Below are 17,003 nucleotides of genomic sequence, written 5' to 3'. Positions count from 1 at the left end.
TAAAGTAGTTGTTCTTTTTTTTTTGTTTTGTTTTGTTTTGTTTTGTTTTTCGAGACAGGGTTTCTCTGTGTAGCTTTGCGCCTTTCCTGGAACTTACTTGGTAGCCCAGGCTGGCCTCGAACTCACAGAGATCCGCCTGGCTCTGCCTCCCAAGTGCTGGGATTAAAGGCGTGCGCCACCACCACCCGGCTAAAGTAGTTCTTAAAAGAAGTGTGAAATAGAAGTAGTTACAGTAAGCCAGGTGTGCAGGCCTAGGCCTGGAATCGAGGTCGAGGCAGGAGGGTCTGGAATGCTAGGGATTTGGAATCATGGTCAAGGCTGGCCTGGGCTATGTGAAATCTTGTAGCAAAAAGGAAAAAAGGAAGAGACAAACTGACTGACTTACTGTTTTATATTATTAAGCCACCACTCCTGACATTCCATCCAATCAATATCTGGAGAAAAAATTAGCAGAAAATGTCATTTTGGAGGGTCAAATGAATAAATTCTGGTTATAATTTTTATCACAACATAGTCTGTCTTTTCATTTTAGAATTAAAGAGAAGTATCCTCAAACATTTGATGACATATGCCTTTATTCTGAAGTTTCTCATTTGTTGTCACACTGCACATTTAGACTTCCATGCCGGAGGTTCATACAAGAGTTATTTCAGGATGTACAATTTTTACAAGTAAGTAAGACTATTTTTCTGGGATTTGTCTCCTAGAATTATTCTATACTTGAAGTAAATTAAAAGAAAGTATATCTACATTATATGCCATTTTTATTAAAAAAAAAATTAACAATTTACCACTTTTTCCTAGATGCATGAAGAAGCAGAGGCTGTGTTGGCAATTCCACCAAAACAACCTGTAGTTGACGAATCTGACGAATCCTGACCTCATATTTATGATGTTTATAGCTAGATACTATATATTTATCCACCCTTGTGGATTTCCTGGAGGCCTCACGAAATACTGGCTGGCTGTCGGCGAGGCAGGAGTGTCTTCTGACGCTGTCCCAGCAGTCACTGGTACAGAACAGCTGTAGCTGCTGATGTCCCTAACCAAGCCAGCTTCCTCTTCCCTGTTGGGGATTCATTACCACAAATTTAATTCAGTTACCATCATATGCAAGAGCCAAGCACTGAATACCTACATAGGTTTTCTATTTTTTTAATTTGAAAAGCATAATGGCAGTGGAACAAAAACAGGACATGAAGAAGCACCCTTCACACAGTTACTTCTGAATGCTTCTTAATTAAGGGTAAATCTAAAAGATGCCTTGTTTGTTAACTAATTCATGGAAACCAGGAGTCACCGTCTCTGAGGCTGCGTCCTGTTATCTCATAGGCTGTGCTGTAACTGCTGGGATCAGAGGGCTTCGTTGGCCCTTCCACATTTCCTTAATGTTGTAACACTACTTGAGAGGTTTCTGACCTCAGAGCAAAAGAAGAGCCTCACCAATTGGAACTGAAAGGTTATTTTGTGTTGCTAGACTGCATAAAGATGCTTATTTGTCTCCATCTCTTCAGGCTTGGTGCAATATGTTGTTGAAAGTTACTTGTACCAATTAAGGTTTTTCACTACAGTTGATTAAAATAAATAGTTCAGTTGAAGTACTTCCCATGTCCAGAATGCATATATATGCCCAGTGGACTTCCATCCTCACCAGCTCCTCTCATCACCACTTGAAACTGATTGAGCAAGTATTAGTAGTTTGGACCCAAAGCAAAGGAAAGCATTAAATGATACTTCCAACCTCTTAAAGAAAAGACAAGTTTGCATGAAATTTACACATTCCATGTAAAAAAGAAAAGCCATATTTGCTTTTAAAAAGTCATTGAGTCTCATTAAGATTCACAATTGTGGTGAAAAGCCTTAATTACTAAATGTTAAAGCAGCGATAATGTAATTTTTGTTCGTGTTCTTGTTTTGCACAGAATAATTGCAGTTATAGGTGAGTTGAAGAGTACAGTCATTGCTTTTATCACATTTGTGAAGTTGATGAAGGCAAGGTTTTGTCTGTCTGTCTGTCTAATTTGTGTATGTATAAAGATATTTGGAAATCTACAGAAATTAAACATATATGCAAATTTGTACATAAAATAGCATGAACATCATTACTAGATGCTTGTAAGTGAAAGGGTTGTCTTTTTTGAAATCATATATCTAGAACAAAAACATCCAGCTGGACTGACTAGGACCCTTTTGTAATTGCTTTGTGTAGCACATTTTTTACAGTTACACATCAGCTTTAACACCATCATAGACATCAGTCCGTATTTTCCCATGTTGTACACCCTTTTCATACTGGGCTCGTTTGCGAGGTCTCTGTAAAGTACCCTGTGAACTAGGAAACATAACTCACAGAGTTTATTTTATTTTATTTTTTTTTACTGGCACTGAAAGTTCCCACTCGGATGAAGCATTTCATCTCCTTCCTAACTCCTCTTTTACTGCACTTCAGCAAGTTGTTCTTACATGCACTGTGTAGCAACTTCCATGATGATCAAGCAGACAAGGGCTCGAAGCTGCTGCTCACATTACAACACAGTTCTTCTCATTTGCTCAGAAAATACTTTATCACTGAACCCAAGTGTTTATCTAAATGTCAACAGTACTTCTAAGAGCATTGCCTGTCACCTTGGTCTTTGGTCTTGGATAATAAAACTGCCTTTCCAGAGAACCAAATGTCAGAGATACTAGACCAAATAGTGGTTACAATTCCAAAGGACGTAATGTAGTCTTACTCATAATGGGATTAACATTTTAGACATTCATTTTAAACACTACCTCAGTTAACATAGAGTATAAAATCTGTGGTTTCATCCCTCAAAAATTAACAATAACTACTTTGTTTTTCATCACACAAAACTATCCCCATCCTTGCGCACCTAAGTCAGCCATCCTGAAATGAAGGCTGTGCCTAGTGTCCTAAGCAGGTGTTTTGTTTTGACTTTTGACTGTTACTTTGAAAGGGGTGTGTGTGTGTGTGTGTGTGTGTGTGTGTATCATCATATCTGCCTATAGCACTTACTTTGGGAAGATATCAGAGCTTTGTGATTTTCAGTATATTGGAGGAAATTGTCAATGCTTAAATTTATAGTGCTGTTTGGTTTAACCATGGTTTCACCAAAAGGTGTAATACATTTCCTTTAAGTACTTACTTGTATAAAAGTAGACTTTCATGATGAAAACTACATGCAGTGCCAAGTGACTAGCGTAGGTGTTTAAGACTATTAAATTATAGCAGAAAAGGTTAGGGATGATGTCAGTGGTAATAGAAATCATTGAGAAAATTATCTATAAATAATAGATATTACCAAAATAATGTCAGTACTGTAGTTTTTCAAGAGTTTAGAATTAATCTTAGTCATATAAATTTGTACTATTAGTAATTATTTAATAATTTGGAAGGGTTTGAATAGTTAAGCTGGTTGTAAACTGTGAATTTCTAATTGTAAATTGTCATTTCTAATTGAATTTTTTTCAAGAACAGATTTCAGCTTCACCTACTAAATAAATACTGACAAAAGAGAAATTTAGTATTTATAAAGAAATAGGCTCTAAAATTTCTTAGCCTTTTCTTTTCTGTTTGTGCTTAGGGTGTATTGGAGGAGAGTGTTCTCCCTAACTTAAGTGTTTCTAATACAGAGAAATGAATAGACATCCCGTAAGACAGTGGTTTTACAAGGCTGTTAGAAAGTGTGGGCATTGTTGCTGTGGTGACGTATCCGAGTCACTGGGAGCAGTGGCTTCAGCAGCATTCCACTCTTGTCCAGAGCTTGAGATGGTTAACACTGGATTCCATGTCACCATGGCTAAGTGTTCAAAGTGGGATGTCACTGTTCATTTAAACTTGTCTACTGCTATTTATAACATTTTTATTTCATCCCTTTCAGAGGATGCCTTTTATGCCCCATATCAAAGCACAGATCAGTAAGCAATAAGAAACAAAATTGTCTGTCATTCAAATTATAATTGCGATTATTCTCGTGTGGTAAGAGTGAGGTGCTAATTTTGTGTGAGAAGAATTTGTGACCACTTTGGAAATGTATTCTGGAAGTAAGGTTTTTTGTCCCTCCTTTAGACTTTTACTTCCATTTTGTCTCAGATTCACAGTCCATGAAAGAAAAGTAGAATTGTTTGAAAGACTTTTAAGAAAAGCTGCTTGCAATGAACATTTCAGATTTTCCTAAGTGTGGGCTGGCAAAGGGCTCCATTTTCTCCATATTGACAGAGTCTGTTGTTCCCATCTTAACTTCAAGTGTGTCACTACACCGAGTCCCACATCCAAGCGTGCCAGTGAACTTGAGGGCAGTGCTTACAAAGGACACAGAAGTCTTCGCGAGGCTTTCCAGGAGCCTTTTTCTTTCAATTACAGGTCCCCAGGGGGGATTTCATTTCTAGCACATTGTATGACTCACAGAATGTGGGATTCCTCCCCTTTGGAGTATTTTTATAGTTAGGTGGATGACTGCCACAGATGCATGGATTGCACATTCTGACTCGATAAGATGCTTAACATGAAAGTTTATGCCAAAAAGGAAATATACCTTACAACTTTCCCATTTAACTAAGTTGGTCTAGCACAAAATGCTAAGTCTTGGGGCAGAGAGGGAGTAGTGAAAATTTTTTATGTATGATTGTTGAAAACTCTTCCATTACTGGCCTGTCAGAAACCCTAACAATGCATTGGGAAACAAATGATGGAAATTCAGTTAGCTTTGAAAAGTGGTAAGGGATCGTGAAGAGAATCTCAGACTCAATGCTCTCTGACCACATGACCTTTTTTTATTTAGTAATACGCTGCTACATTTTTGGAGGTTCTGGTGTTTGTAGGTCACTGAACAGACATTGAAATCTGATTTATATTGTATAACTGTAACATAGAAAGAAAAAGTATTTATATATTTTCCTTAAGAATATTTCATTGAGTTGTGTATAATTTAAATAAGATTTGTCCCCAAATGGTTTTGCTCACCTTGATTTTTTTGTTGTTGTGGTTTTATTGTTTTTGTATAATGTGTACAGTTTATGTTAAGGGCATTAAAGCCTCCTGAAACATAATCTTATCAAAGGGATTCATTCTTAATAAAACGTACTTAAAATTCTTAAACTTGCGGCGATGTTGCTTTATTTGAAAATGGGTGTCACTGGGCCTTGACTTGAATCACATGATACTGATGTTGACTGGTGTGATTTCCAATAAACGTGGCTTTTCGATCCTACAGATGGGGATGGTCTTGTACTGTGAAAAGGGGCTGCCCCCAATTTTAAAGTAAATTGTACTTCCTTGGCATTCTTCAGAATTTAACATACTTATATTTTAATCTCAAATAAGTATTGTGAAAGATTTGGAAATAGAAATGTCTTTAGCTAGAACAGCTCTGGACTTTCTGAGGTAGTAAGAAAATGACCTGTAAGTGGAGTGTTGCTCAATCGTTCACACACTCTGGCCTGAGCAGAGAGGCAAAACACACCACAGGAAAAGAGCCAGCTGAGAAATTCAGTGTGAAAGCTAAGGTCTGTTAAAGTTGTTAAAATATATTCCCCACCTTAAGCAAACTTGGTTCAGGTTTTGGCCTGTGGACACCTGTTTGTATGTATCATTGTTCTCACCCTGTACCGTGTTTTTATCAGAAATGTAAAATGAAAAGCATGCCTAATTTATCATAGTTGAATAAGAAAATGATAGTCTATATTTTTTAAATTTTCCATATAGAAATATTCAAATAGCTGAAGAGAGAGCTCAGTGATTAAGAGCACTGGGTCTTTTCAGAGGACGTGGGTGGGTTCAATTTCCAGCACACATGTGGTTTTCTTAGTGCTTATTTGGAGTCCTAAGCCAACTTTACACTTAGTCCTCCATGTTGGAGATAACTCATGGCCTTGTTTGCTAATTCTGAAGACTTTTCATCTCCATTTTTATCTTTTAGGGTTTTAGAAGCACTCCATGAAGTGTCTTCTAAGCCCTTTGAGACAAAGCAAGCTTAACAGCTTGTAGATGTGACCTTAAGTCTAATTCAACGTGGTGTTGTTATAAACACACTTTGCAAATGAGATTAACCATGAGAAAACACATACACACACTGACTGTACATGGACATCTTTGTACATGTGGAAGCCAAGGTCAAATATCAATCATTCCACCCTTTTTTTTGAGATGGGGTCTCCTGGGTGAACTTAGATCCTATTAGGCTATGGCTGGTGAGCTCCAGGAATCCTGTCTCTTGGCTGATTGTTTCTTGTGCAGGGGCATTTAACTCATGTAATTCCATCTATCAGCTTTTGGAATCGTCTCCTCTACTGTCGAGTCCTTTTCAGAAGTGCTTGCCGATGCCTCTATCTATCTTGAAGTGTTTTGTTGATGTCTACTAGCAGTTCCAGATTTTCGGGTCTTCCATTAGAGTCTTTGACCCGTTGATTGATTCTTGAACAAAGTGAAAGAGATGGGACCTAGTTTCAATCTTAAGGATGGGAAACTCCAGTTTTCCCAGCATTCTTTACCAAAGAGCCTGTCTTTTCATGTATATTTTTTATGCCTTTGTCAAATATTAGGTGGCTGCAGCTGTGTGGGTTTGATTCCGAGTCCTCTGCTGAATCTCAATAGTCTGTGTCTCTTTGTGCCCACATCATATGGTTTTTGTTTATTTGGCTTTGAGTATATAATAGTTTATGGTCACGTATTGTGATAGCTCCAGCTAAGACTTGCTTTGGGTATTCAATATTTTTTTTACTTCCATATGAACTTTAGGATTATTTTACTCTGGTTCTATGAAGAATGTAGTTTGAATTTTGATGAGAATTCCACTGAATGTGTAATCACATTTACTAACGGCCGTTTTTACAGTATTCTAATCCAGGATAATGACAGGTCTTTCTCTTTTCTATATCTTCAATTACATATTTTAGACATCTTTTACTCCCTTGGTTATGTTTATTTTGAGAATTTTTAAAAGTTAGTTATGAAAGGGTTTTTTTCTGATTTCTTACTCTACTAGTTCATTATTGGAATATAGAAAAGCTGCTGGATTTTTAGATGTTGATTTTGCTGAATGTGTTTATCAGATCTAAGAATTTTCTCCTGGAGTCTTTGGAGGTTAATATCTAGAGTATATAAAAAACTTCAAAAATTAAATCATCTAGTCAATAAATGGGCTGATGATCTGAGTAGACAGACATTTCTAGAGGAGGAAAAAGCTACCTGAAAAAGGGTACAGTAACCTTAGCCATCAGTACAAGGCGAATTAAAAAACTTTGAGATGCCATCTCAGGCCAGGCAAATTCCTGCTATCAAGAAAGAAAAACACGTTGACGATGATGAGGGGAAGAGGAACAGGATACAAAATCTTTTGCACTATTAGTGAAAATGTAAATCGGTACAGCCACTATGAATGTCAGTGTGGTGGTTCCTTAAGTTAAAAATAGACCTGCCATATGACCCAGCCTTACCACTTCTGCGTGTACACCGGAAGGACTCTTAAATCATCATAGTACAGTATTTGCATATCCATGTTCGTTGCTGCTCTGTTCACAATAGCTAAGCTAGGGAACTAGCCGAGAGCCATCAACAGATGGATAAAAAAAAATGGGACTTGATCACAGTGGAATTTATTCAGCTCTAAAGAGTGTAAGACATTTGCAGGAAAGTGGATGGGACTGCAGATCATTATAGTACATGAAATAAGCCAGACTCGGCAAAATATCACCTTTCCTTCAACATGTAGGTTTAGTTACGTTCGGAGTTTAGTGTTGGAGTAAGGACTGTCACAGGAACATAGGAAGGGGACCACGAGAGGGAAATAAGGCACCTTCAAGCACGTGAATCTGTCCAGGAACTAATGAGATGTGTGGATTCCAAGTTAGTGCTGAAGAGACCCTTTTAAGCTTGAAGGGGTACCTAGAAGTTTACATTTTTGTTAAATTTGTGAGGTGATTTATTGACTACACTCAATAACAAGTTCTCATTCTGTTGAGGGAATTAAAACAATGTGATTGTGAAATGTTTCAAATTGGGCTTTATTGAAACAGCAAAAATAATGTTTTCTGGATTTATGTTTTGTGGATTATCTTTTAAACAAACCTGAAATGAAAGAAAACATTTACAAATCAATGTCATTAACATTTCTGGATACAAGTTTCCAGTGAGAAATACATTGACAGAAAAACATAAACGGTATTGGCAGTACCAAAGTCATCTCCAAGTAGACTCTTCACGATAGTGCCTGGTACTAGGTTAGGGCAGAACCATTTTCTTTATCAAAAGGCTTGGTTATATGTAAAGAAAAGACTGGGACCTTTAACAGAACGTTTTTGATTGGTGTTATGTTCTAAGGCCACATGCCATATGGCTATTGCTGTAGTATTGGTAACAGCCATGCATGTGCACAAAGTCATCATTCCCACCGCACTCACAGCAGACAAGACAAAGGGACCCTCTCTATCTTATTTTACAATGTGACAAACATCAAGAGGAAGAAAGTGATGAATTGATCACCTATGTTTGGCTACCATAGAGCATCTTCCAGAGATTGTTTACAGGAGCTATGCTGCTACCAAGCTCCATGAGAGTTCAGGCCTTACCTAAAAATAATAGTGTGTATAGTGGGTATTGTGTGCCATGTCCTAATACCTGGTGCATGTGAGTGCTATGGAAATTGTTAATACTGTATTTAAAGAATAACAAGTAATCTATGACTTTGGTAGAAACATTTTTTTTCTGGATTTTTTTTTTTCCTGGAGGTGGTTGGATCTTGATGTTACCTTAAAAGACATACTTTGGGGCCAATGCCAAACTAACTTCTCACTCCAGGGAACATTTTAAAGTTAGAGCTAAATTGTATCCAGTCCTGAGGCTTTATTACTTTAGCATGATAGGAATGTGAGTGAGACAGATTTCTCTTGAACCAGACTGTGTGTGGAAATAGGTTATTTAGATACAGCTTGGGATGGTGGCATAGAATGCGAAAGGAACCACTCAATGAAATGTCCTGTTTTTTATTCTGAGGTAGTCAAAAATCACGGAGGAAGACTGGAGTCTACTGAATAGGCTACTGTCACCTGGATACCAAGTCGAGCTTTTTGCAATCCTGTTTTACTATAGTAAGCTAGATGGCAGGGGTCCTGTGAAGACTATTCCTGTCCCATTCCTACATCTTACCTGTTGGGTTGGTTCAGTGTAGACACCAAGAGAAGTTTTTTTTTTTTTTTTTACTTTATCAATGACTACAAATTCTCATTTCAAGGTAAGGCCAAACTCTAGTTTGTAACCTTTCAATTAAATGTGATAAGTCTACACAATAGGAGTAATAAATCTCTTGTGGCGTTAAAACATTTGATCCAATGGCTTTACCCTTAACATATTAAAGATTAGGTCAAGTTTACATGAAGATGTTTTTCACTGCAAACCGAAATCCTAGGACACAGCCACTTTGTGTGTCCTGAGTAGATAGGGTTTGTGAAATCGCTGATGAATATCCTATGTCAAGGTCAGGGGTACTGTGACAAGGGTGAGCCTGGAACAAATAATAACAAGGTCAGCATGTGCCATTTCTAAGGAAGCCTTCAGGGCAAATGCCAAGTTGCATCGCTCTGGTCTTTAGTCTGTCAGCCTGTAATGGTCTTTTATAAATCGGTGCTGCAGATAGTGGATGCTCCTGGAATCAAGGGCCAGGGCACGTTGTGTTGGCATGGTACCAGCCATATCCCCAAAAGTGCCTGTAGTATATGAACTGGCTTGCTGCTAGTTAACGTTACTGTTCACCTTGACCTAAAAGGATCATTGAAGTCAGGCTGTTACTCTCACTCAGAGCAGGTGATGCGAGGCTCCCCGGAACAGCCATTTGCATTTTATACTCTGAACAGTGCACTGGCATGGGTGGATTTGTGGCAAGACTGTCCTTGTCTCCACACATGGGTGAAGCCAGCTGAGACACATAAATCAAGCTAGTTTCTTCAGTCGGGCTTTCCGCCAGGGACTTCATGTAGTCTTTTTCTAGAACATTTAGTAACTTGTCAGGTGGGGTCAATAGTCCAAGTTGATGTGGTGTGTCTTTTAGGGGTCCTGGAACGAGCCCGTGGGAACCAGAGTCAAAAGCTGACTGATCATAAGTAAAATTCTCAAAGAAGACGCAGGGCACAGGGCCAGAGGAACCGCTTTCCATTGGCACGGAGGGAGGCTTAATGGATACATCTTCAGCGTGTGGTTTCCCAGAGCCTACACACTGTGTCTTGGGGCCTTCTACCTTGTTTATAACTTCAAGGACATCTGGAATGCAGTCTTTGACATTCATTATTAAGTGGGGGTTCTTCTGCAAAGGAATCAAATATACATAATATAAATGCATATGCAGGAGTATCCAAGTGTATTGTGTATGTAGTGTGCACTGAGAGCTTCCCATTCCTTCCTGGCCACGTGTTAACTTGAAGGTTGTGACAAAAGCCAGATGATTCACCAGGACAGAACAGAGCATTTTTGTCTTAGGAGTTCTTGTCTGATTCCCCATTGGAGAAAGCCTTCCTGTCTCACTTCCTGTCTCACCACTGACTTTTCTAGTAGCCCATGATGAGAAAGATGCAATCACCTATGTTTGTTTGGCTATGTTGGGATCCAAACTGGGCCTTCCTCATGCTAGGCAAGCAAGCACTCTGTCACTGAGCTGTACCCTAGTTCATCCAATTGCCTGGCTTGTGGCCTTGTTTGTGCCTCTAATTTATTGTCTTTTCCTGAAGAGGTCTAAGAAAACATGATCAATGAACTTGAACCAAAATCAGACCTTTTCTGTCTCTCTCTCTCACACACACACACACACACACACACACACACACACACAAACACACTTTGGGTTTTTTGAGAGAGAACTATGTAGCATGGAGGCTTAGGACTAACTTTATAGACCAGACTAGCCTCAAACTCAGTAAAGATCCCCTTACCCTTTATCTCTCAAAGGTGGGGATTGCAAGCATGTACCACAATGCCGGGCTCGATCAGTCCTTCACATGTTACACATACCACATCCCCACATTTACCTTGGATTTTATCAGTGACAGGATGCTGCTCTTGTATGGATTTGGAATGTCAGGGTAGCACTTCTCCTTCACCCTGGAAGGACAGTGAAATTCAGACTGAATGAACAGTTCGGTAGAATGGGTAGGAGTGAGAGCTCTACTGTATCCTCTGTGAAGCAAATGACTTAATTCTTCCTTGCTTTATTACCTGAATCATGAGATCCATAAAGATAACTACAGTACTTAACAGTATTATTGCAGGCACTCTATGGCTCATTCTATATAAAGCATGTGGAACACTGCCAAGCATAAGGAGCAACTTTTGAGATGGTTCTTTTCCCCATCTATTGACCCAGAAGGCAAAATTGTCAACTGAATGACATACGCTCACCTACATTTCTTTAACCTTTGCCTTTTCAGCATTCTTTCCCCGTATTATTCCATATCACGTCTGTCCCACGGTTTGTTTCTAACTCTTGGATAAAGGCTTCCTCTGCACTTACCACTGGCTTTTCCAGTAGCACACAACAATGATGAGCAAGACACAGAAAGTCATGGGTAATAAGATCTGCAGCAGCATGTGGGCTAAAGAGGAAAAAGGAAAGGGATTATTTTCATATATGCATTGGCCTCCTTGAAAGAATGAAAGGTTATGGTGGTGAAGAATTTTCCATGCTTACAGCTCTTCAAATATATGTATTTATGCAAGATTCAGTATAAGTTTTTAAATGAGTTTAATTCTGAAAAATCACTTCTCACAAATAAATAGGTCTTATTTATTAGATTTATAGAAATTTAACTGGACAAAACTTACAGGGAAAGTTCATTCTGGCTTCTGCCTGACTCAGAAGAGAAAAGACCAACTAAGCTGGGTATGGTGGTACATGCCTTTAACACTCCTAACTCCAGGAGTTCAAGGTCATCTTCCACTACACAGCAAGTTCAAGGCCAGCCTGGGCCATATGGGACACCAAGCAATGCAGGGAGCCTTTTGCTGTGAGCCAACATTCCATAGTTCCAACTCATTAAGTCTGATAGAATAGAGCATAATTGCCCAGTTCCTCACTCCCCACCCTAGCTCTGTGGTAGGTGGGAGTACCTTCCTGCCTCTTGCCTGGGAGCTTGACCACATGCCTGAGTTTGGCCAGTATGATGATGAATGGATCATAGCTGTGGTCTAAGGAAGGGCTTCATTATGCTACCTATTCATCCTTTTTCATCCACCGTGAAAAGAATATGGTCAGTATACTGCTGCCCTTTAATAAGAGTGCAAGTGACTTTATATGAAATACACCTACATCAGACCCAAGCCTGGAGGTCAGGGTGGCCCAGTCAGTCAAATCATGCTGATGTGGGATCAGAAGACAAATACTTGTTTGCCACTGAGGTTCCAGGGTTGCTTATCATACATTAAAAACTGGCTAGGTTCAGGAGTTCCTACCTCTTGATATTGTGACAACATTGTCACCTACAAAGTTCACACTTAAGAATTATTTTTTTGGAGTTACCAAAAAAAAACCACATTAAAATGTCATAATATTTTAAGTAAATTGGGCCACATTCAGAACTGTCCTGGGGTACGTGTGTGTTGTGGAATACTTAAGATGTGTTACATTTGTTTATGCTGTGGAATATTAGTTTAATGATGCAAAGATGTGTTGCATTTTTTATGTTGCATTTGTTTAACTCTGTGAAGCTGTGTTACTGTGCCTGCCTAAAACTCCTGATGGTCTAATAAAGAGCTAAATAGCCAATAGCAAGGCAAGAGAGGGATAGGTGGGGCTGGAAGGCAGAGAGAATAAATAGGAGAAATCTAGGCTCCAAAGAGAAAAGAAAGGGAGAAATGAGAAAAGGAGAAGGAGAGAACACCAGGGGCCAGCCACACAGCAACAGCCAGCTACAGAATAAGAAGAAAAGAAAGAGATATAGAATAAAGAAAGGTAAAAGCCCAGAGGCAAAAGGTAGATAGGATAATTTAAGTTAGCAAAGCTGGCTAGAAACAAGCCAAGCTAAGGCCAGGCATTCATAAGTAAGAATAAGTCTCAGTGGGGAACTTTTGCAACAATCAAATTTCAAAGTGTTATCATTTAAAAAAAAAAACAGCCGGGCAGTGGTGGCGCACGCCTTTAATCCCAGCACTCGGGAGGCAGAGGCAGGTGGATCTTTGTGAGTTCGAGGCCAGCCTGGTCTACAGAGCGAGATCCAGGAAAAGGCGCAAAGCTACACAGAGAAACCCTGTCTCGAAAAACCAAAAATAAATAAATAAATAAATAAATAAATAAATTTAAAGCTCCAAAAGTTGACCTCTTACTATTTTTTTAAAATAACTGAAAATTTCAGTTAAATTATTTTAATTTGTTTAATTTGTTTAAACACATGTAATTATTAAATAGGAACCTAATAAACACTAAATGAATCCCCGGGTCCTCAAGACTACACAAAAATTTCTATTTATATATTTATATATATAAATTTATTTATATATATATTTATATATATAAATTTATTTATGTCCAGGAGCAGAGGCAGAAGTTGTAGCAGAAATGGGCACCCGTGAGGTCTCGAAACAGACTTCTCGACCTCTCTGCCTCATCAGCTTTATTAAGCAAGCTAGTTGTTCAAAGAAAATGTACCAGCTCACAATGAAAGGGACCTGCTGTTAAAAAGGTACCACAAAATGCGCAAAATTTCCACACTACTTGGGATTTCAGCACTGCGTTTCTTGGGGGTATTTTTGTTCATTTTTATTGTTTTACCACACCAGTCTCCTTGTGGCAAATGCAAGCATTTCTCATTCCCATTTAACAAGGACTGATGCAGTTGACAGAGTCACACAACTTTCTATTTGAAATGTACAAAGTGTCTGTCAGGAAAGTTATAAATAGGTGAAATACTTTCTTATTAATAACAATCAATGTAATTAATAAAGCTAAAGTTATAAGTTTTACCACAAAGATTAATAAAATCTTGAAAATATAAAGTTATTGTTTTGGGTACATGTATGTGCACAAACCAAATGAATTCCAAAGGTGGAAGAAGATAATATAGAAATTAATTTAAAGCTTACTCTAAGAGTTGGTCATGGTGATGCATGTCCACAATTCCAGCTCTGGGGAAGTGGAAGCAGGATCAAGAGTTCAAGTTCATCCTTAGCTCTGTAGCCTGAGTTATGACACCTCCATCTCAAAAAAAATCTCCTCACCATCCAGCAAAATTACTTGGAAGTGGTAACCGTACTCAAGTACTGTGAACTGTTGACTCAAATCTTAATGTGATTTGAATTCTGGACATAGGCTTGGAGACATCAGATCATGTGTTAGTCTCTCAGGCAGTTATCACTGCTGTAGCTGTATGTGTCTGTGACACCAATTAGGGCACTCCAGGACTACCATCCTAACTAGTGTGACTGTCCCATCTCAACAGCTCAGATCTCAGTGAAGGTATGCTGCATGGAGGATGCTTGGAATTTCCAGCTTGAGCCTATTTCTTTCTCAAAGACGAGTGTCTTTAAGGTCTCTTCAGCCTTGCTGTGAATTCTTTAATGGAAACCACACCCTCACTTCCAGCATACACACACTCATCAAATGCTCAAAATCCTAGTGCAGCAAAAAGTGCCTATGAGTGCCTCCAGAAAGACTTCCCATCTTTTAGAGACCGCTCAAAACTGGATCTTGATTGCACATCAGGGAAGAATGTCAGGAGGAGCCAGTTGAAGCAGAATTGAAGCTTTTCAGGTTATTATTATAGATTTTAAGCATTGGAATTAAAAAAGAAAAGTGGGAAGAAAGTAAGAGACACTCAAGAATGATGGTGCAGGCTTCTCTAAGGAGAGTAATCCTAAAACACTCTCTGTTTCACCCTCTATCGGATTACATTTTTCCCCACCTTTCTGTCAGTGGCCGCCAGAGTATACAATGGAAACACAGTTCCTACTATGTCCCTTCCTCTTTTCCTCCTCTATGTCTCAAGCCAAATGCATTTTAGAGAGATATATCTCTTCACATGACCCCTTCCCCAACAGAATCCACAACCACAGAGCTGGTGATGTACTGGCCTGATCTAATGAACATTGCCAGGCTCAGACTATCCTTAGACCCCAGCAGAGCAGAAAGCCACCAGCCAAGCCAGGAAACCAGGCAGAAGGAAGGCTGAGGCAGAAGGCAGCCCATGACCACCCATGCTGGAGAGAGAAGCTCCAGCTCTTCTGATGTCAACTCTAAAATATGCTGTGGTTTTCAAGTCACCCCAAGACTGACTTCCAGAGACAGGCATCCAGGGTCAGTGAGAAAGATGAGAAGAAGGTTCTAGATCTTAATTGGTCAGGTTACTGCTGCTTTTACCTGGAGTTTGGAACAGGATTCTGGATAACATTTATGTGTGGAGGAGAGAGGAAGGGAAGGGGAGAAGAAATTATTGAAACTTGCTGGTCTAGACAAAGTGTAGGAACTTGATCTTGAGGAAAACATTTGATTTGGAGAAACTCACAGTGTTCATCCAGAGTCATGACCTTCGTGAATGTTCCATTGGGACCTTGGCCAGCCCTGGTGTACGGAGTGACGAAAAACTCATAGAGGGTTTCTGGCTGAAGGTTTTTCACAGTGAATGTCTTTTGCTTGGGGTCTTTGACGTCATATTCACAGAGCACTGAATTACCTGTGATTGAAAAACAATGTTGTTATCAAGAAAATCATATTAAGAGTGTGGGAGAGGACCTGCATGTGGCCAGTTAGTGGGGTGCTTGCCTTGAATGCACGGGCCCTGGCTTTAATTCCCAACACTACACACACTGAACATGATGGCACATGCCTGTAAGCCCAGCACAAAGAGAAGAAGTTCTAGGTCATCTTCAGTTCCATAGTGAGTTCAAGCCAGCCTGGGATACATGGAACTCTGGCTTAGTAAGAAAAAGAAAGAAAAGTGTGTGGCAGAGACCTTGTGGGAAAGCCAGAAATGGATAACCCAGCTGTCTCAGGATCATCAGCATTTTTAAACCAACCTCAAATCAAATTGTAATTTCTCTGATTTTCAAGATGGGCCAGAGTCAACCAAACATCCACTAAATGGGAGATGGTAATTGTACAGATATAGAACTCTGCCAGATACCGTGAGCACACACAAGCGAAGGAAAGATGCTGATGCCAGAGATGTAGCTTATAGACAGACTCCTTGCTCATAATACACGGAAGGCCCTGGGTTTGATCCTCAGCACCACAAACAAATAAGTAAATAAAAATAATATTTGCTGAAGTTTTATTGTTGTTTTATCTTGTTTTGTTTGTTTTTTAGGGAGGGGCTGGGAAAAGCAAGCAAGTTTTCTAAGTGGACAGATTTCTTAAGGGGCTGATGTCCAGGCCTGCATTATTTTTGAAGTGAATTAAAATACCAATCCCTACACTCCTACTCCTTTTTGTTTGCCTGTTGATTCTAAAATGACATGGGAAGAGCATCAGCCTGGTCCCTAGCCTGGCCCGATCACATAAGGGGCCTTTCCTGTGCTCTTCCCCAGCTCTGGGGTGGACTCGGCCTCCATTCCATTGCTTTCTGAATGGTGTGCTGAGTCTAGGTGAAGAAGAGCAGGCATCACCTGGAAGCCACGTCCTTTTCCCCTGTGGGTGGCACTGCAACTCCTTGGATTTCAAGTACACACGGTACCCTTCTACAAAAGCAGACTGGAAGTCGCTGGCATAATCCTGCCAGTACAGGGTGATGGAGTTGGAGGTAAAGTTAACTCTTACTTCCGGGTTCTCCAGAGGAGCTAGGAAAGGAAGATGGGATAAGAACAAGTTATGATTTGGGAATGGTCTCAGAGCACATATGCAAACTAAACAGACCACAGGCAGCCCTGGACATGAAGAGCTTCTGTCAAGTTAAGGAGTCGTAGCTTTTCCCTGATAATGTATACCCAGACACAGTTAGAAGAGCTGGGAAGGGGCTGGGCAGTTGTCTCCTTCAAGGATTTCATAGATGAAGACCTAAAGACCCAGAGAGATTAAATAGTTGATAGAAAAGTC

The 17,003-nt window shown here is 39.6% G+C and overlaps 2 protein-coding genes across 8 annotated transcripts in view; one reads left to right on the top strand and one right to left on the bottom strand.

Moving 5' to 3' along the window:
• The window catches only part of Rictor (RPTOR independent companion of MTOR complex 2), a 103,514-nt gene extending 98,413 nt beyond the window's left edge, over window positions 1-5,101 (top strand). For all 4 annotated transcript variants that reach the window (XM_052743200.1, XM_052743198.1, XM_052743199.1 and 1 more), the window contains 2 exons: window positions 533-671; window positions 805-5,101. In XM_052743200.1, coding sequence (XP_052599160.1) covers window positions 533-671; window positions 805-879 — 214 coding nt within the window. In that variant the 3' untranslated portion in view covers window positions 880-5,101. The remainder of the gene's footprint in view (window positions 1-532; window positions 672-804) is intronic.
• A 3,578-nt stretch (window positions 5,102-8,679) lies between these two features.
• Osmr (oncostatin M receptor) overlaps window positions 8,680-17,003 on the bottom strand; it is a 59,442-nt gene continuing 51,118 nt past the window's right edge. For all 4 annotated transcript variants that reach the window (XM_052743195.1, XM_052743193.1, XM_052743194.1 and 1 more), the window contains 5 exons: window positions 16,577-16,747; window positions 15,478-15,645; window positions 11,496-11,577; window positions 11,014-11,086; window positions 8,680-10,295 (listed from right to left, as the gene is read on the bottom strand). In XM_052743195.1, the coding sequence (XP_052599155.1) occupies window positions 9,738-10,295; window positions 11,014-11,086; window positions 11,496-11,577; window positions 15,478-15,645; window positions 16,577-16,747 (1,052 nt within the window). In that variant the 3' untranslated portion in view covers window positions 8,680-9,737. The remainder of the gene's footprint in view (window positions 10,296-11,013; window positions 11,087-11,495; window positions 11,578-15,477; window positions 15,646-16,576; window positions 16,748-17,003) is intronic.

This window comes from Peromyscus californicus, unplaced genomic scaffold, assembly GCF_007827085.1.
Source record: "Peromyscus californicus insignis strain IS unplaced genomic scaffold, ASM782708v3 Scaffold_18__1_contigs__length_77618521, whole genome shotgun sequence".
NCBI lineage: Eukaryota > Metazoa > Chordata > Mammalia > Rodentia > Cricetidae > Peromyscus > Peromyscus californicus.
This window is presented reverse-complemented; position numbering and strand designations above follow the sequence as displayed.